Source organism: Quercus suber, unplaced genomic scaffold, assembly GCF_002906115.3.
Source record: "Quercus suber isolate HL8 unplaced genomic scaffold, Cork oak 2.0 scaffold_214, whole genome shotgun sequence".
Classification (NCBI taxonomy): Eukaryota; Viridiplantae; Streptophyta; class Magnoliopsida; order Fagales; family Fagaceae; genus Quercus; species Quercus suber.
In genome coordinates, this window is record NW_027069672.1 from 931,852 (window position 1) to 952,974 (window position 21,123).

Below are 21,123 nucleotides of genomic sequence, written 5' to 3' on the forward strand. Positions count from 1 at the left end.
AACATATAATCTAACAGTTAGATTTCAAAAATTCACATCCAATAAAAATATATCGGCAGAGTTTGAAGAATTTATCTCCAAACAAGTTTGTAGATAAACATTTTCCAGTTGAGAGAGAGAGAGGGCTAGACTGAGCATTTAAAGTACAATCATCAAAAAATCCTGATAATAAGTCTCAGTCAAACAACCAAGGACACCATGACAGACTACAAAACTCAGAGCAAACAATTTTTAAAAGACCTTAAAATCCTATAGAAACAAGACTAGGACAGCTGACAATAAGATCACAATTTCATGCCCCACCACACCCCCCCCCCCCAAAAAAAAAAATGGAAGCTGTGAATTCTATTTGGTTTTCTTTTGTATAAATTTCTAGTATATTGTGACAACTGTGAATTTTTTGTAACATTTGAAAGAATTTTATTGAAGATAGGCCATCATTTCTGCTCTTACAATCACAATTTCTGAAGCTTAGATTAGGCTTTTTGAGTCATAGGTAGATCCAGTTTCTTCTGAATGATAGAATTCACAGCTTCCATTTTTTTTTTTNAATTTGAAATAATTGTTGTAATCCTTTTAGTTAGGTAGTTATCTAGTTGGTTGAGATTAGGATGACTTAGTTAGGATTTGAGCACATGTAGCTCATTTAACATATGGCTTAATTTATAGAGCATATTTTGAATTAACTAGCTAGTTATCTCAAGCCATGTGGGCCAATGAGATTAGCACTAGTCTCCTATAAATACATAATTGTAATTTAACATTAGATATCAATGAAAAATAAACCAACTCATTGCTTAGTGCATTTCCTCTCTCTCTCTCTCTCTCTCTCTCTCTCTCTAAATATTTCTCTATGGAGGGTGACTATCTCGAATTAAGTCAATTTCTCTACAATTTCCATCAATTCTCCAATAATTCCTATCTATTCCCATTAGGAACTACTGGGTTTCTAACAAGTAGTATTAGAGCCGACGATCTTAAGATGAGCGAATGTAACCGAAGAAAACTTTGGAAAGAAATACGGCAAATGGTGAACAAAGTTTTAGGGATGTCAAGGATATTTCAAAAAAGGTCAAGGCCTTGGCTAAATCTAAAAAGGCCATGAAAGAGGAGCTCTCAAGATTGCAAGAGGATCTTGAGAACATGATGGAAGAGGAGTTAAAATCTCTTGATTCAATGGAACTTGAAGAAAAAATCAAGTTCCAAGAATCTACTGTTGTAGTTGCAAGATGGGACGTTGATTTTAGTGTCAAAGTGGATGATGATATCCATGTACATGCTGTCTTTGAAGTTTAGTCCAAAGAACTAACAAAGAAGCTGATGATGATGCAAGAATCTACAGTGCATGAAGTTGTTGCTGTTGGCGTGGATACGAGTGGTCCGATGGTGTTTGATTATGGCCAAACTCATACTTCAACAAATGGGGCTGCTCATGTAATCAAGAATGAAGGCGTGAAATTAACAGCCACTAACATTGGTGGTAATGCAATTGAATTTGAACTAGATGATTCTTTTCTTGGTGGTTGTGGTGGGATAAATGATGAGTTCCATAATCTAGCTGATTATAATTTTTATAAGGACTTAGGTGTGAGTTGGGATCTTAAAGGTTGTGAAGATATAGAAATTGCTCTCAAGAAACTCTCTCTATCCTCAATATTAGCTTCATGGGAATATAATCAGTTGGATCCATTTGTCGCATTATTTGCAGTTTGTGGACAGTCATCTCTATTGCATTATTTGCAGTTTGTGGACAATCGTCTCCGTACCCACGTGAGTTGTCTCCTTAACCATGTGAGTTGCATGGGTGGTCATTTGTTTGGAAGTTTATGGTTTGTGACTTGGAATTTGATAGAAAGAAAGGCTATGACATAAAGATTTCTTGGCGCTCCTTTGTTGATCTAGTTAATGATGGGATTTACTTGCTCAAGTTATGGGCTGTGACATGGTGCTTGGAAGTATTTGGTGTGTTTAATGTCAAGATGCTTTGGAGTATTGGGTTAGTGGCCGGTTTTCCCTCATGAAGGTGTCATTTCACAACACCTTGTGGGCAAGGTGTTTTCAAGGGGAGGGAAATGTTAGAAATATGAAATAATTGTTGTAAATCCTTTAGTTAGGTAGTTAGTTGAGATTATGATGAGTTAGCATTTGAGCACATGTAGCTCATTGAACACATAGTTTAATTCATAGAGCACATATTGAATTAACTAACCAATTATCTTGAGCCATGTGGGCTAGTGAGATTAGAACTAATCTCCTATAAACATAATGTAATTAAACATTAAATATCAATGAAGAATAAATCAACTCATTGCTAAGTGCATTTTCTCTTTCTCTTAATATTTCTCTACTGAGGGTGATTACCTTGAATTAAGTTAATTTCTCTACAATTCTCATCAATTTCTCTATAATTCCTATTCATCCCGTTAGGAACCACTGGGTTCCTAACAGTATGCACACTTTTTGAAACCTCACAGCATTTAGAGAAGCTAAGCTGATGTTTGTATATGTCAGAAAATGTTTTGCTCACTGTTTGCAGGACTCTTATAGCCAATGCTTTAAGGAAAAAACAATTTTACAAGGATGCAACATAGTTGAAGCAATATCGTCAGGTGCCCAATTAGATTCGAACAAAAACCTAGTTTAAATGGGATCCCATCTCTAGTGGCAAAGGTGATTTGCTATTAGAGGACATGGTGAAGTCCTTTTCTGCCTCCAGTAAAGTATCAAAAACCGTGAAACCATTGATTTTGCTTCAGTTATTGACAGCATGACATCACATGGTTTTCAAGTCAAGGCTTTGATATCTCAAACTGGGGCTATGCTCCAACCTCCAGATAATGGAAAAATCTCTTTTTCTGCTGCTGAAATTGTTTATGTACCTGCTGCAGCTAGTGGACTGCCTGAACAGTGTGAAAGTGTTGATCTTCCAAAATCAGATCAAACTTTTGTCTTTGATACTCCATTGATACATCAAGCCTCTGGCTGTGAAAATTCTCAGAACTTATACTCACCAAATGATGCTGCAGGAGCTTTGACTAACTATGAGGAAATTATAACTCCTAACCACCTCCAAAGTAGAAAAGGAGAATCCAAATGGGTCTCTGATTCTTGCCTTCAATGTAGCAGAAAAGCATGATTTGCCAAATGAAAACATAATTTTTCAGGCATTGACTCGGGACTCGGAGTTAGATGTTGCCTTAAGTGATTTGACACTAAAATCAACGTCCCATCTTGCAACTACAACAGTAGATTCTTGGAACTTGATTTTTTCTTCAAGTTCCATTGAATCAAGAGATTTTAACTCCTCTTCCATCATGTTCTCAAGATCCTCTTGCAATCTTGAGAGCTCCTCTTTCATGGCCTTTTTAGATTTAGCCAAGGCCTTGACCTTTTTTGAAATATCCTTGACATCCCTAAAACTTTGTTCACCATTTGCCGTATTTCTTTCCAAAGTTTTCTTCGGTTACATTCGCTCATCTTAAGATCGTCGGCTCTAATACTACTTGTTAGAAACCCAGCAGTTCCTAATGGGAATAGATAGGAATTATTGGAGAATTGATGGAAATTGTAGAGAAATTGACTTAATTCGAGGTAGTCACCCTCCATAGAGAAATATTTAGAGAGAGAGAGAGAGAGAGAGGAAATGCACTAAGCAATGAGTTGGTTTATTTTTCATTGATATCTAATGTTAAATTACAATTATGTATTTATAGGAGACAAGTGCTAATCTCATTGGCCCACATGGCTTGAGATAACTGGCTAGTTAATTCAACATATGCTCTATAAATTAAACCATATGTTAAATGAGCTACATGTGCTCAAATCCTAACTAAGTCATCCTAATCTCAACCAACTAGATAACTACCTAACTAAAAGGATTACAACAATTATTTCAAATTCCTAACCCATACCTACACTTTTTGGCCACATACCTACAATTTTTTGAAATAGCTGCTTTAGCCCGTTCCATAGAGAGCCCAAGCAATGACAATAAATTTGCAACATCATATGGCCCTCTAAGTTCATTTACCGAAGGGGCAGAACTTGAGAAAATGATATGTTTTCCTCAGTCCAATCCACCAGCAACTGATTAAAATAAATATTAGTAGTCATAGTTTAATTAATTGGCAGATCAATCAATAACTTAGATACTACAATAACTCAACACAATGTCTATTAACACATTTAGATCATAGAAATTCACCCACAAGACTTAGCACCTATAAAATATGAAGAATTCCCTAACATGATTAATTTACAGAGCATTGACTTCTGAGACTATTGCAATATTTGCTACAAAAATTAAAAGTCTATCAAAATCCAGACATGTCTCAACCACATATAACAGGCAAGATAAAGCCTCAAGCTACCACATCTGGCCTGTGGTTCAAAATCCTACCTCTCTGCCTAGTGCTTACTATAAGCTTGGCACAAAATGCTACATGGCAAATTGGAAGTGGGAAATCTATTCCAACTTCCAAGTAACCATGATTATTGACCAAACCTTAAGCCTCAAGTTTCTAGATACGGCCCTATCAATATTTCAAGAGCAAGTTTGAGTTTTTCTTGTTTCCTTGGTTCCATCTTAGCTGCTTGTTCTGGGCTATATGAGCTATACCGTATATCTCTTTAATTTTTCTTTGGTAATGAAACCATCTTATGCATCCAAAAAAGAAAATTGATCTGATAGACCAAAATGTGGCCAAGTGAAATTCAGCTTCGGTGAGGAGACTTTATGCACCTCAGATCAGGTGGCCACTAAAATTCTTATTTCATAGTTTAACCATTTCTTTTTTTCTTTTTCTTTTTTTGATAAGTTCTTAGTTTACCTATTTCTAAGATTAGAACTCCTGATTGATTAATTTGCACCACACTCAAAGTGAAGAAAGCATATTGAATGGAGCAAGTAACAGTATTTGATTGAAATCTTTTTACGTATCCAAAAAACAGATGAGATATGCAAAACATACCATCAAATTATCTATAGAGAAATTTAATATTTTGCAATTCTGACCTTAGCATTGGTTATCATTTGCCTTCCTTGTTTGGACATCCGCGATAACATCTGAATACATAAGAAACAAACCTCAATAGCAGCTTTAACCTTAGTCTGCTTCAATCGAAAAGGCAACCTCTCTGAGAAATCAATCGCAATTATATCTATCTACGTCGTTCATCAACAATATCAATGTTAAAACCTCAAAAAATTTTGTTTTATCAAACAAAAATATACGAAACCACGAACCTCGGATTTGTCACAGGCATCGTCGAACGCGTTCTGGTCCAAAGGCTTGACGGCGACCAAGTCGTAGGTTTTCAAGATAGGGTTGCCAGAGTTGAGTGCGAGCAGGGGCGGAGCCACGTTGTCCCCTGGGGGGGCCGTGGCCCCTGAAAAAAAAAAAAAATTTCCTAGAGAGTAGGTATAAAAATTTTTTGGGCCCCCACTCTTGGACATCCGGCCCCCCCCCATATTTCTCCCACTCCCAATTATGGTTTAGGCCTCTATTCAACTGGGCTTCCCGCCTCTCATACTTCAAATAAAACACAAAATTGGCCCACAAACATTTAAATATTAAAATCCAAACACATAACTTCTCCATCTCAAAAACCCACCCCATGGTCCCCTACAAAATCCCTTATTCTTTTCTTTTCTGTCTTTTGTGATACACTTCCCAGTACTGCCTACCAGCCCCCAAAACTCAGCAGCATCATTCCTCCAGTCCCAACAAAAAAAAAAAAATTCCTAACCAATTTTTTCTTTCTTCTTACTTTCTAAAACAAATCACTCAGTATATTTCATTATCAAATTTTAGGATTTGGAACTTGGTGACTGCCTGGTGAAGTGGTGAGTTTTCTTCTCTTATTTAAGCACTAGACCTACATCTATTTTCAGTGTCTTTTTTTTATTTTCTCAACTATCTACACCTAAATATTCACATGTTTTTTATATTTTCATAAATTTTTAGAGAAATATATGATTGAAGGAATTGGGATGGAGATAATTGATCTCCGAAGCTCCATGTTTTTTGACGACTAGAAACGAAAACGAGAAATGGGTTTTATTGATCAGTTGGTTTAGAACACAGAAGAAAGATTGTGCCTTTCTACGAACATGAAAATGTTTTTTTTTCCTGCTTTTGGAAATAAAAATAAAAATAATGTTATAGAAAGAGAGAGAGAGAAATAGGGTGTTTTTGTTTTCGTTATTGCTATTTTTTTTTTATTACCAAAATGAAATAGAAAAGGGTGCTTTCGTTGCAGTTACTTGTTGCTGTTTTTGTTGGATTGTGTGAGCACTTTGTTTCAAGTAAAGAACTTGGAAAGGCAAGAAAGAAATGTCTATCTATCAAGCCTTGGATGGTCACTAACCAATGATAAGGAGATTGTTTCAATTTGTTTGTGATGACTGATGAGTCTTGAAGGGAAGAATATCTATAGTTTTAGGCAAATAAGCATTGCCACACAGCCCACCCATTTTTGCACTTTGTGATTCTGTGAAGACAGGTAAAATTATTTTGATATATTACATATTTTTGATTAGTTAGATATCATGTGGCGGTAGAAGTTGTTAAATTGTTTGGTTTATGCTGTGTACAAATCCTTGTTTAATTTTTGTTTTTGCTTAAGCCTTTTAGGGGTTATTATTAATTAAATTTGTATTAAAAAAAATTAAAATACAGGAAAATGTTAATAATAGGAATGATGGTGATTGATGGGTTTGATTGTTTAAATTATAGTGAAAATTTTATTTTTTCTTGAGTATGAATAATATCCATATAACTAAGGAAAAAATTTCTAATTAGAATTTTATTTTTTAAAATTCTTTTCAGGTTAATTTTTGAGTCATATTGTAGCTGCACATTGTAATTTTCTTTGATGATAGTGAAATTTCTGCAACTCCGTGGACGTAGGCATATTACCAAACCACGTAAATACTGTAATGTGCGTGTGATTGTTTTTCTTTTAGCATTTTTTTTCTCTATTTTTTTGTTTATCACAGGTTTGGAATTTCAGTTGAATTCCCAACATGTTCAAGTATATGATGATATATGAAAGTTGATAATTTTGTATTCAATAAAATTAAGAATTATATTTAGTATATATCTGTTACAACCCGGCCCTCCCAAGTATTTATTCCTGGCTACGCCCCTGAGTGCGAGAGCTTGGGAGTGGTTTTCGACGCAGACAGTGAGGCGCGTGGAACATTGAGGAGGTCACGGTGGAGATTGACGGAGGAGGAGAGAAGCGAGAGAGAGAGCGAGAGTGGAGGGAGATGGAGCAACGATCGGGATCGGACATCACGCCTTTGATCGTACGGTTGTAGGCGATGCCAATGTAGCCTAGTTCGATGGCTTTTCATCACGACCTTGATGCAAGTTGTTTTCACTGGCGTCTTATCGGAAGGTGAAGATTCAAGGTATGCTATGTTCAGGTCGAAGAAACCCATGGCTACGGAAAAGGCCACAGAGATGGAAAGGGGTTTAGGGGTTTATGAGTTATTTTTATGACAGAATTTTATTATCATTTATTTTTGAATTGCGAAATAAACAATGAAAAAATGCACAATTCACTTTGAGTACAAGGAAGTCTACAGGTAGGAATTCCTCAGGGTGTATTACGGTTTTTCACCTGGGTGGATCAAAGCAATTGCAGCAAAGAACTGACCTGAAACAAAGCACTTCGTCTGTGGTCATTGTAGAATTGATAAATTGTGATCTTTCCATTTATGAGACATCAATTGGGGTTTTTTTTTTTTTTTTTTAAATAATCAAGAATCCAACCTCATATATCTTTTTCAACTACAAAAGATTTTACTAATTAAATTAACTAAAACTCACATATTTTTATATTTTACGCTCTATTTGTTTCGTTGAAAAATCTTCTATAAATATAGTTTTCCACATTTTTCAGTGTTTGGTAGCATAAAAAAATATTAGCCAACAAAAAACTCTTATAAAAATAAGGCTTATTTTCTGTTGGTTATTTTCGAAAAAAAAAATTGGAAAACAATTTCTCTCTCACAGAGTACATAGCTCCTATAAATACTATCTTCTTCTAACTTAGGAAAAAATATTTGTTTTCGCTCATTCAGCCTTTCTCACAATAAACTCTCTCACTTCTTCTCCTCCCTTTTTTTTTCTCTCTTCTCACACCTTCACTACCACCCCCTCTGGCCTCTTCTCTTCCCACATATTTCTCTCTCTCTCTATCTGCCTCTCTTCCCTTTTTTCTCCCTATTTCATCTCCCCTCTATAACACCATTCTTTAATAAGTTTTTTTTTCCCTCCTCACAGATTGGTCAACGATTCTATAATAATTTTGGTATATTTATCAAACTATTTGTATTGGATTAGTTTGCCAGTAAAACTATTTAGCCTATGTGACATTTTGAACTATTTAAAATAGAACTTAAGGTTATAATGATTATTTTGAATTATGAAAAGTATGATTTATATATATATATATATATTATGTATGTTACTGTTCATATACATAAGCAAGATGAGTATTTGAGATCATGAAAATTGGATAACAAATTTTGATTGTATCCGTTATCAAAATTTTAGTTGGAAAACCAAATTCATTCTTGTTTTTTATTTTTTATTTTTTATTTTTTATTATTTTTTATATTGATTACATTATGTGGGTTTACACAATACACATATTATATATGTTTTAAATTATACAAGAAATGTTATAAAAACTATGGATACCAAACACCAAAAAATATTTTCAAGCTCATTTTCAAGGTTATTACCAAACACCAATGTAAGGATGATACGCCCAGTAGTATATATTAGACTGGGGGCCCAATTTGAGGACGCCTAGTGGTCCGAGGACGGGTAAACACTGTTATGGAAGTAGACATTAGTGAAAAAGAAAGAGGTCTAGTCATGATAGTCTAAGAAGGTGGTCCGAGGAAGAATGCTTCCTTGGTTGAGTAAGGCAAAGGTTAGAAGGCGTGGTTTGCCATCCAAAAGAAATGTTCCAAGAGATTTTATTGATAAGGATATACATCATGAAAGCACAAGACAAAGGAAAGCTATGAAAAATCTAAGAGAAAGCTGCTACTACCGTATTGAATGCTCTGCAGCTAACTCTCTGACCGCATTAGTGTGAAAGTAATGCACTTACAACTATTCATAAAGACTTCAGGAATGTGCTAATGGGACAAAGATCAAAGCCAGCCACTTGCTCTATACGTGGAGGGTGGAAATGAAAGGGGAAGGATAGGATAAAAGGGAAAGAAGCCCCTAAGAACAGGGATCAAGAGAAAAAGAGAAAAACACTGTAGAAACAAAAGCTAAACTTGCAGCCAAATTCAAAAGAGATATATACAAGAACTGGTCTCCTCAGATTGTGTTGAGAGCGATTTTCTTTGAATTAAACTAGTTTATCTTTACTTTCTTGTCATCTGGGCCAACTATAATTGTTGTCTGACTCATTAGAGCCTAGTTTTTTAACATGTTCTCTACAAATTCATTGTATTGGGCTTTTTAGGCCTAAATCCTTTAACCCTTTGGGTTGAGGGTCCATATCTTGCCCTTATAATTGGTTCCATCTATGGGAATTCTTGTGTTGTAGTGAGTTTAACGTTCAATTATGGTAGGTTTAGGTCCGAATTAGGAGGAATCCATAGGTCCCAACGTCAAGATTATTTTCTCAATCTTGAGCGAAGAAGGGATCAGGAAGTTAGTGTGCATACCACCCATACTAGTAGGAGCCAGTCTCAAAGTGGGAGTTACGTCTCTTATGAAAAGAATACCAAAGTCATGCAACTAGAGATTGATCGTTTGAGAAGGAGGTTGCGCCGAAAACGACGAAGACGAACTCCTTCCAATTCTGGTTTTTCTTCTGACGATGATGGAGATGGCAGTTACAGGCCCAGATCAAGTACTCCCCCCAATGAGTCTTTCTCATGTGATAAGGATAGTCATCATGAGCGCAGAAACAAGAGCTCATCTTACAAAGGCTTGGGAAACGACGCTATAAGCAGAGTGTTAAACCAAATTTCCAAATTACCTTTCACACGCAGAATTAAAGGAGAAAGACTTCCTCAGTGGTTCACTCAGCCAACATTCATCATGTACAATGGTCGAACAGGCCATGTAGAGCATGTGAGCACTTCAACCGGAGAATGGTCATACACTCCAGGAATGAGGCTTTGATGTGCTAAGTATTCCCATCCAATTTAGGGCCTGTGGCAATAAGGTCATTTGATGGCCTAGGAGCAGGTTCTATTGATTCATTTAAGGAACTCACCCGGGCATTTAGATCTCACTTTATCACATGCAGTAGGGTTCCTTGGCCCTTAGATTCCCTGTTGTCTATGACTATACGAGAAAGGGGGACCTTAAAAACATACTCAGATAGGTACTAAGAGATGTTCAATGAGACAGATGGAGACTTTAATGACGTGGCCATAAGGACTTTCAAGGTTTGCCTACCTGTCGAGCATGATTTGAGAAAGTTATTGACCAAGAAACCTGTAAGGAGTGTGCGTCGGCTCATAGATCATATTGATGAGTATAAACGGGTCGAGGAGGACTAGCAGCAAGGGAAAGAGAAGGCAAAGGTTATCCCTTAGGATAGGAAGGATTTCTGGTCGAATAGATACAACAATAACCGACCTCAAAGAGATTTTGCTGAGCAGTTTGGGTCTACTGCAACTCAGGTGGTTAGCATAGTGTTCCATGAGCCAGTACATCAAGTCTTGGAAAAAGTTAAGAATGAACCATACTTTAAATAGCCAAATAAGATGGAAGGAAATCCTATGAAGTGCAATCAAAGCCTTCATTGTCAATACCACCAAGAGTGAGGACACACCACAGAAGATCGCAGAACCTTGTGGAATCATCTGGAATAACTGATCAGAGAAATGAGGTTAAAGCAACTTTTACATCAACCTAGTGGGTAAGGGGGCCAGTCAGGATTGGGACCTCGGAGATATGATTCTTCGAAAACTCCTTTGGGCACGATTAATGTTTTCCTTGCTACTCTAATGAGGATTGGTTCTCATCCTTCCAAGGTGATGTCTGTAGCTCGGCCACCTGCCGAGGACTCCATCTCTGAGCCAAAGAAGGCTAGGATAGAGATTCGACCAGCGTTGAGTTTCTCGGATGAGGACAAGGTTGGTACCATACAGCCACATGATAATGCCCTAGTGGTCACCCTCAGGATAGGAGGATATGATGCAAAAAGGGTGCTGGTGGATCAAGGCTGTGGGGTAAAGATCATGTACCCTGATTTGTACAAAAGGCTAAACTTGAAACCTGAGAATTTGACAGGTTATAATTCACCTCTATTGGGCTTTGATGGAAATGTTGTTATTCTAAGAGGCCAGATTAGACTACCTGTGCAAGCAAGTTCAGAGGTGGTGGGGGTGGATTTCATTGTGGTGGATGCTTGTTCTCCCTATACTACCATCGTGGCAAGACCCTGACTTCATGCTTTGGGGATGTTTTTTCCACCCTTCACTTGAAGGTGAAATATCCGTCTAGAGATCAGATTGAGGAGTTGGTTGGGAGCCAGTTCATGGCTAGGCAGTGCTTGGTGGCTGCAATTATGCATTATCTTGAAGCTGGGTCCTAGGCCTCTGCTGATAAGGGTTTATAGTAGTTAAGGATTCTGTTGTTACCCATGGATGTGATATCAGAAGGGTCAAAATGTGAGGAGTTAGAGAAGATTGTTGTAGAGAATGATTCAAAAAAGTTTTTTCAGGTCAAAACTCAGCTACCACTTCAAGAGAAGGAAAAGCTGATAGTGTTTCTCAAAAAGAATATTGATGTGTTCGCATGGAATGCCTTATGAAGCTCCTAGGGTGGACTCAAACTTCATTTGTCATCATTTAAATGTCAACCTGGCTATCACCCCTAAGAAACAACCATCTTGGCGTTCATCTAAAAAGCATTTTGATGCTGTCAAGGACGAGGTGATCAAACTTAAGCAGGCCAGGGCTATTAAAATGGTGTTTTACCATGAATGGCTAACCAATACTGTAGTGGTGAAAAAGAAGAGTGGAAAATGGCAAGTATGTGTGGACTTCACAGATTTGAATAAGGCATGTCTAAAAGACCATTTCCCCATGCCTCGGACAGACTAGCTAGTGGATGCAACAGTAGGCCATCCTCGAATGAGCTTTTTGAATGCCTTCCAGGGATACTATCAAATACCACTGACTCTAGGTGATCAACAGAAGACAACTTTTGTCACTCCCATTAGAAATTACCACTATAAGGTGATGCCCTTTGAATTGAAGAATGTAGGGTCTACCTATCAGAGGATGATGACGAAGATGTTCAAGACACAATTAGGAAAAAATATTGAGATTTATATAGATGATATGGTGGTGAAGAGTAAGGTGGTGTTCGAGCACGTGGGAGACCTCGGGAATATTTTTGAAATATTAAGAAAACTGCGCCTTAATGCTTCCAAATGTTCTTTTGGCATCGGCTCAGGTAAATTTCTAGGCTACAAGGTCACTCACCGTGGAATTGAAGTCAACCCTGATCAGATTAAAGCAATTAACAACTTGCAACCTCCTTAGAATCCCAAAGAGGTCCAGAGGTTAATAGGAATGACTACCGCCTTGAACCGATTTATCTCTCGGTCAGTGGATAGGTGCAGACCTTTCTTCTAGTTGTTGAATAAATGGAAGGGATTTGAGTGGATCGAGGAGTGTGTCTTGGCCTTTTAGCAGATTAAGGAATACCTTTCTAAGCCACCTGTTATGTCCAAGCCCAAGGTTGATGAGGTTTTGTTTGCTTACATTGTTATGGCTTCCCATGCCGTGAGCTTGGTGCTGATACATGTTGACAATGGCATACAGAGGCCAAATTACTATATGAGCAAGTCTTTGCATGAGTCAGAAGTTCGTTACTTACCACTGGAGAATGCCATTTTAGCAGTAATACATGCTACACGTAAACTCCCTCACTACTTTCAATCCTATACAGTTGTTGTTTTAACCTAACTTTTGCTTCAATCACTACTTCGGAGTGCTGATTACATGAGAAGGATTGCCAAGTGAGGTACGATCTTAAGGGTCTTTGATATCAAGTATATGCCTTGCATCTCTATCAAGGGCTAGGTCCTCGCAAATTTGGTGGCCAAGTTTGTTGAATCCCCATTAGAAGAGGAGATAGAGAAGTAGGACATGAATGAAAAATCAGTTGGCATGGTCTCCTTGCAAGAACCTTTATCCTGGAGGGTATACGTTGATGGTGCAACGAATCAAAGAGGATCTGGAGTAGGGCTAGTTTTAATATCTCCTAAGAAGATCACTATTGAGAAATCCTTAAGATTGGATTTCTTGGCCACAAACAATGAGGCTAAATATGAGATTCTATTGGTAGGGATGACTATGGTTCTAAAAATGGGAGGAAAAACAGTGGAGATATTCTCAAATTCAAGGTTGGTTGTAGGCCAGATAAAGGGAAAGTTAGAGGCTAGGGATGTGAGAATGCAAGAATATTTAAATTAGGTTAAGCACTTACAATCAGGGTTTAAGTCTTTCAATTTACTGCAAATCCCTAGAAGTAGAAATACACATGCTGATTCTCTGGCCACTCTTGCAACCTCCTCGGCACAGGGCTTACCTCGGATTATCCTTGTTGAAGACTTGTGCAAACCTACTGAGATGAAGAGAAAGATGGTCCATATCCATCAAATTAGGGTTTGACCTAGCTGGATTGACTTTATAGTGCTATTCCTTAAGGAGGATATCTTACCCAAGGAGAAGTCTGAGGCTGACAAAGTGCGAAGAAAGGCTCATCGGTTTTGGCTGTCCAAGGACCAAAAGTTGTACAAGTGCTCTTTTTCTAGGCTGTATTTGTTATGTATACACCCTAAGGCATCAGAGCTACTCCTAGAGGAGTTACATGAAGGGATTTGTGGAAGCCACACAAGAGGCTAATCCTGATCTCACAGAGCCCTCACTTAGGGATATTGGTGGCCGAACATGTAGAAGGAAGCACAAGAATACATGAAGAAGTGTGACCAATGCCAAAGATTTTGCCTAAACATTCATCAATTAGGGGGAGTCCTTAATCCTCTGTCTAGCCTTTGACCATTTGCTCAATGGGGCTTGGATATTGTAGGACCTTTCCCTAATGCAGCAAGGAATAAGAGATGGCTGCTAGTCAGTATAGATTATTTCACCAAGTGGGTTGAAACTAAACCACTAGCAAATATTAGGGATGTGGATGCCAAGAGATTTGTTTGGAAAAATATTGTTGCTCGGTTTGGGATTCCTCATAACCTAATTTCAGACAACGACCTTCAGTTTGAGAACAAAGCTTTCAGGAGGTATTGTTGTGACCTGGGCATTATGAATAGGTATTCCACCCCGACTTATCCACAAGGAAATAGACAGGCCAAGACTGTCAATAAGGTCATAGTGAATGAACTCAAGAAGAGATTGGATAATGCAGAGGAAAAATAGGTGGAAGAGCTGTCATAAGTCCTTTGAACATATCGGACTACACCTTGTAGGTCAATAGGAGAAACCCCCTTCTCAATGACTTATGGTGCCGAAGCTGCAATTCCTTTGGAGATCAAATTCCCAACACTGAGGACGAGTTCTTTCGCTCTAGGCAACAATGATGGACTATTAGAGAAGAGTTTAGATCTAATTGAAGAGCAAAGAGAAAATCCCATAATTCAATTGGCGTATTATCAATATAAGCTCAAGTAAGGGTATGACGCCAACGTGAGGTTAAGGCCATTAGTGCCTGAAGACTTGGTATTAAGAAAGATTTTGGGTACTACAAAGTACCCAGCATGGAGAAAGTTAGGGCCCAACTGGGAAGGGTCATATCGTATCACCTCGGTGGTTGGAATAGGTGCATATTATCTTGAAGATCTAGAAGAAAATGTTGTACCACGTCATTGGAATGTAAATAACCTGCAAAAGTATTATTATTAATGAAAGTCTTTTCTGCCATATTTTTGTTTATACATTATGCATTATACTTCTTATTTGTTTAAATGTTAAACAGAACCTTAGTCAAGTCTGGCTCCTCATATTAGATGCTTTGGGTAAATTAATACTTCACATCATTTTTCTAAGTGTTAAATAGAACCTTAGTCATGTCTGGCTCTTCGGACAACATGCTTTGGGTAAATTAATACTTCACATCATTTTTCTAAATGTTAAACAGAACCTTAGTCATGTCTGACTTCTCAGACCACATGATTTGGATAAATTAATACTTTACATCATTTTTCTTAAGTGTTAAACAGAATCTTAGTCATGTCTGGTTCCTCGGACTATATGGTTGGATAAATTAATATTTCACATCATTTTTCCTAAGTGTTAAATAGAACCTTAGTCATGTCTGGCTCCTTGGACCACATGCTTTGAGTAAATTAATACTTCATATTATTTTTCTAAGTGTTAAACAGAACCTTAGTCATGTCTGGCTCTTCAGACTATATGCTTTAAGTAAATTAATACACGTCATTTTTCTTAATGTTAAACAGAACCTTAGTCATGTTTGGCTCCTCACCATATACTTTGAGTAAATTAATACTTTACATCTTTTTTCTAAGTGTTAAACAGAACCTTGATCTTGCCTGGTTTCTCAGACCACATACCTTAGGTAAATTAATATTCCTTATTATTTATTTGAATATCAAACAGACCATTGGTCATGTCTAGCTCCTCGGACTACATGTTTTGGGTAAATCAATACTTCTTATCATTTGACTAAGTATTAAATGAAACCTCGGCCATGTTAGATTCTGCGAAGCACATGCCTTGAGAAAATTAATACTTAGCCCTACCATGCTGAGTAACCAAAACTCTCACTGAAGTAACTTAATCAATGGGAGATTTTGAGCATTTGACAAAGCATTTACAAGTGTTTTTAGGATCAATGCATGAGTTAATTGTCATCTACATTTCCTTAAGTCTACTATTAAGTGGAAGGTCATACGATGTCCTGGAGGGATAAATGTTCCACCATTTCCTGAAATTAGGAGGAAGTCCACTGATATGTAAGATCCTTTTATTCAATTCTGCTTAAGGTATGTTTTTGGAGTGAAAGATATACTTTGTTGAGATTTTAAACACATTATCATTTATGCAGATAACTAAATGAAAATGTGTCTCATTTTCATATTGGTTAAGTGATAAATAAAACAAAAACTATATCAAGACATGTATGAGTATCACAAGAGTAAAGGAAATGTTCATAATTTTCATTAATTTGAGCCTTAGAAAAAGGCAAAGGGATTACAAAAGAGCAAGTTGGTTACCAATTATGGAAACAAAAACAATAGTGTAAAAAAAAATAATAATAAAAAAATAAAACTGCTACTCTAAACTACTTCTTTTTTATTACAATTTTTTCCTTTGCTAGGGCCTAGGTGGATTGGGTGAGTGCTGCCTCTAAGGCTTCTGGGCCCTTACCCCTGAGGTCCCCCTCGGCAGGCATAGAGAGAGTTGCCAGGACAACCTCCATCTTAGGGGATACCTCCTTCTTTTGACATAGGTCCTAAGGAGTAGCTAGGGGCTTAATGGCATCAGAGGCCACTCCTTTGGTCGTGTCAGCTTCTTTTTCAACAACCTCGGGCTACTCGGTCTCCTTGGAAAGGCTATCAGTAGAGAGGGGGACCTTGGCCAAGCTGTCCTTTCCAAGCTCTACCACCTCGGGGGCGGTGTCGGCCTTAAAGCTAGCAAAGCCTAGTGCGCGGATGGTAGGAGGGTCGTGTACACTCTCTGCTCTCCTAAGTGCAGAAGAGGCCTCAACCTCAGCTTGGTTAAGGGCCTCATTCCACACGTGGAGGCAGTAGTTTCTACATATCTCCGAGACCTCAACCCTAAAGGCCTCATCAGTTTCTGCCACCCTGACATCATACCCATCCTACTCGGCCTAGTCCCTTGCCTTCTCGACCTCCTCCAATTTCTTCTTTAGGGCTATGATTTGTTCCTTGGAGGTGACCAGCTGGTCTTCGATCTGGCAAAGTTGCCTCCATTGACTCTCAGCCTGCCTTTGAGCTCCTTCCAAGGCAGCCTCAGCACTCTTTTTATCCCACTCTGTCTCGGCTAGTTTATTCTTCAGCTCCTATACCCTTTTCTCGGCTACATTAAAGGCCTTCACGGCGGCAATGCACCTCCTTTCTTCTTCCTTTATTTGTCGATAGGAGAAGTTCACCATCTCCTCAGCCCCATGTATGGCTTGAACAGCCTACCAAGGAAAGAAGCATAATAAAAATGAAAATACTAAATAAAAATGGAAGAAAAGGGAAGAGGGTTGTAAAGTTTGAATGTAAAAGAAAAAGAAAGAAGGGGGCTAGGTGAAGGACTTACCATCGCGAGGTCCCTCTTTAGGCTGATGAACACTTCATGATTCCTCATCAACCTAAGGTTAGCCACTTCAGAGGGAAGCAGCAAGGCTTACACCAAGTGGGAGATTGTTGGGATTTATGCCCTAAAATCCAATTTATTGGCATGTCATAAATAATTAAATTGTTTAATTATATGAGACTATTTATTAATGAACTAATGGGACATTATCTTAGTCCATGAGATGCATAGTATGTGATTTATGTGAAAAGTCACAGAAATATATAAATCACAAGTTCTTTGTAAACTCAGAATTTTAGTTCGTAGTCGGTGATGAAATTTGGCATTTCATCTGCGAAGACTATAACAGATCAACTAAGATGATTTGTCTTGGTCATGGAAGTGGAGACTTCTAGTTGATATGTTGATATGTTTTAAGAGTTAAGACATATTGGACTAGATCGTTGTGAGATTTATTATTCTCCTAACGATTGTCAAATGAATAATAAATCTCATGACTTCTATTTACATCAACTCTAAATCCTGAAAGAATAATGGACTTGATCATGAGATGTAAGTTGCTTTGATATATCAAGAGTGAGATTTATAAGTTACAGTCAAGACCTCAGTATGTTGGGCAGCCGCATTTAGTGTTGATGGAATATATATTCTTAAGATGAAATTCATAATCTCTTAACGGAGATATAAGATGTTCCTTTGAGATAAGTTTAATGGGTTTGGTTATTCAGAGTGTTGGACCCAACCACTTTAGTAAGGTATATATTTATAAAATTGCATTTCATAAATATATGATGAATAACATAAATGATTAAATTGGGTACTCAAGGATTAAGATGTAGTAATTAACAAAGTGGCAGTCAACATTCATGACTTTGTATTACTACGAATATTTTAATGAAGGGGTTGTATGTATAATAAAGTCTTGAAATATAATTTATTAATAAGGTCTAAAGTGTAATTATATTCTTATAGTGATATTAAATATAATTAATGGTAATTTTGGACTTGTCAAGAGTTGACAGAAAAGTCCAAGGCCCATTGAATCTAGAGTTTTATTTGTTCCCCTTAGTCCCATCTTAAGCCACAAATGAAAGCCCAATTGGGTAGGCCCAAAAGGCTAACCCAATTAGATAATCAGTTATTATTTAATAAGAGTTATTAAATAAAAAAACTACTAGAATAGAAAAAAAACGTACGTATGATGAAAAGAAAAGAAATCAGTTTTTCTCCACAAGGAGAAAAAGAAAGATTTTTCTTTGAGAGTCTATGTACAAAAGACTGATTGAGAGACCACACATCTTGGGCATCATGTGGAATTGAGATGAAGATTAAAGATATTTTCAAGTCATGGTTTTAAATTTCACTGCATCAAGGTACGCTTTCTATTCTTTATTCTAGAATTCATGGTTACATGTTATATTTCATGATTGAAGTAGATCCGTATTTGTTACTTCTACTGTGTGTTTTGTATGAAATACAAAACTAGATTTACCAACACTTCCTTGACTTGGAAGATTGTCTTGTTGAAATTCCTCCTATAATCACTCTTATTTCTCCAAGTGGAGGTCGTGAAGGCGCTTCTACCTTTCCCTTTAACTTCTTATCCTTATGATCTTGTCCAAGAAAATTCATCAACTTTCCTTTCCTGATGAGATTCTCAATCTGCGGCTTCAAGTTATAACATTCATCCATGTCATGCCCATGATCTCCATGGAAGCGACAATACTTGTTCTTATTGTGCTTGTTAGGATCTCCCCTCATCTTCTTTGGCCATTTCAAGGATGGATTGTCCTTGATATGCATAAGCACTTAATCAAGCGAAACATTCAAGGGCGAATAATACAAATTCCATCTTGAAGACGAACTTGTCTTCCTTTTGTCTCTATCCTTCTTCTCTCCCGTCTGGACCTTCTTTGGACGAAGACCTTGTTCAGGATGGCGTGGGAGCTCTGCTTCCATCCGCTCTGCTCTCTTCCTCTTCTTGGCAATGATCACATCTTCTACATTCATGAAACTTTGGGATGAATGGACGAGTTCAGCCATGGTCTACGGTTCTTGTTCATAGAGCTTGTGGATGAATAAATCCAAACTAACTCCATTGTGGAAGGCTACTAATAATAGCTTGTCATCCATCTAGTCTACCATCAAGGCTTCCCTGTTGAAATGAGTGATGAAGGACCGCAAACTTTCATTGTCTCCTTGCTTTATAGGCAACAGGCTGGACGAGGAGTGTTTATGCCTTTGACCTCCAATGAAGTTATTGACAAATAACTTACTCAACTCCTCGAAAGAACTAACAGTTTTCAGAGGTATCTTACTAAACCACACTCATGCTGGCCTTTTAAGGGTGGTTCGGAAGGCTTTGCACATTATTTCATCTGGAACCCCTTGAAGGTGCACTGTGGTCTTGAAGGTTGCAATGTGATCACATAGGTCATGCGTTCCATCATACGAATCCAACGAAGGCATCTTAAACTTGGAAGGCAAGGGATGACTATTGATGGAAGTTATGAAAGGGGAATCGGTTTGATGAACTAAATCATCTACATGATTCATCCTTCTCATATTTTCCCTCATCTCGTCCATGACCCTCCTCATTTAATCCATCTCCTTCTCCAAGTGTGGCACCTTACGCGAAGCTATACCCCGTGAATGATTCTCGCCCTCAACATTTTCTACTTCTCTAACTTCTTGACTTTGAGCTTGCCTTTCCACACACCGTTCATGACGTTGCCTTTGGTTGATCTCTCGAGTCAACTCTTGATTCTGACGAGTTAGCTCTGCTATGGCGGCTACCATGGATTGCATTTGTTGGACGGAAGGCGGTTGCATAACAGGTGCTAATTGGTGAGCGCGATTAGAGTGGCTGGAAGCGTTTCCACTCTTCTGGTGGCCTAGACCAGTGGCCATTGACCTTGTCCAGATCATACAACCTTTTGTCCAAGAAAGATAAATTACAAAACATAAATTTAATCTCTTTCCCACAGACGGCACCAACTGATGATGCATTAAAAATCAGTAGGCTGAATGCTCCAGGCTTCAATGGGCTAGTGATTACATAGAAGGCCTAAAAGAAAGACATAAGATCAAAGGTGACCAGGGTGAACCGGCCAAGAACCCTCTGATGCTTAAGTTAGTTTTTTCTCTAGGACTCAAGAATTTCAACTTTAGGAGTGGTGGAAACTTACCTTCATTTAATATGGATGAGTCCTTTTATAGTGAGTTTTGGAGTGGTTACTTGTTTGGTAACTTCCTCAACATAGATGGAAGTTAGCAGATTCAGACTTAAATTTCACAATTGCTATGGAAGTTAGAAGGTTCGGATTTATCTTCTACAACTGCTATCTGAAATTAAGAACTTAGTAAGAAGTTATAGTGATGAACAAGGATTTTGCTCATACCTCGAAATAGTGGAACATGGTCCAAATTATAAGTTCTTGAACACAAATTTACTCTAATAATTTCTAACTGTTGCGAAGTCGTCTAGGTGCTTACACTCTTGATGACCTTACACTTGGACAACACTTTTAATTACCGTTACAGTCTACCAAACGTGCACTTCTTCAATTCTTCAATTTTTTCTTTAACTAAAAGTATCGGTTTTTTTTTTTTTTTTTCCTCTGTTACTTCTTCAGTTCATTCAGTTTTTTTTTTCCTCGTTTGTTTTGGGTTCTTGTGCTCATCTTTTTTATTTTTTTCTTTTTTAAAAGGTGTCCATCTATATACAATTTTTTCAATAAAAATATAATGTGCAATTTTTTTTATCTAATAAGGGCATGAGAGTAAATTTACACAAACTTTATTTTCTATCC

At 37.6% G+C, this 21,123-nt stretch overlaps 1 protein-coding gene across 1 annotated transcript; it reads right to left on the bottom strand.

Moving 5' to 3' along the window:
• Window positions 1–3,644: 3,644 nt before the first annotated feature.
• LOC112019903 (protein GAMETOPHYTE DEFECTIVE 1-like) lies at window positions 3,645–7,723 on the bottom strand. The gene is given in 9 exon segments (XM_065779587.1): window positions 3,645–4,068; window positions 4,071–4,086; window positions 5,015–5,038; window positions 5,040–5,089; window positions 5,092–5,164; window positions 5,246–5,474; window positions 7,146–7,270; window positions 7,273–7,356; window positions 7,358–7,723. Coding segments are annotated over 9 exon segments (867 nt in total). The 5' UTR covers window positions 7,448–7,723; the 3' UTR covers window positions 3,645–3,892.
• Between the last annotated feature and the right edge of the window lie 13,400 nt (window positions 7,724–21,123).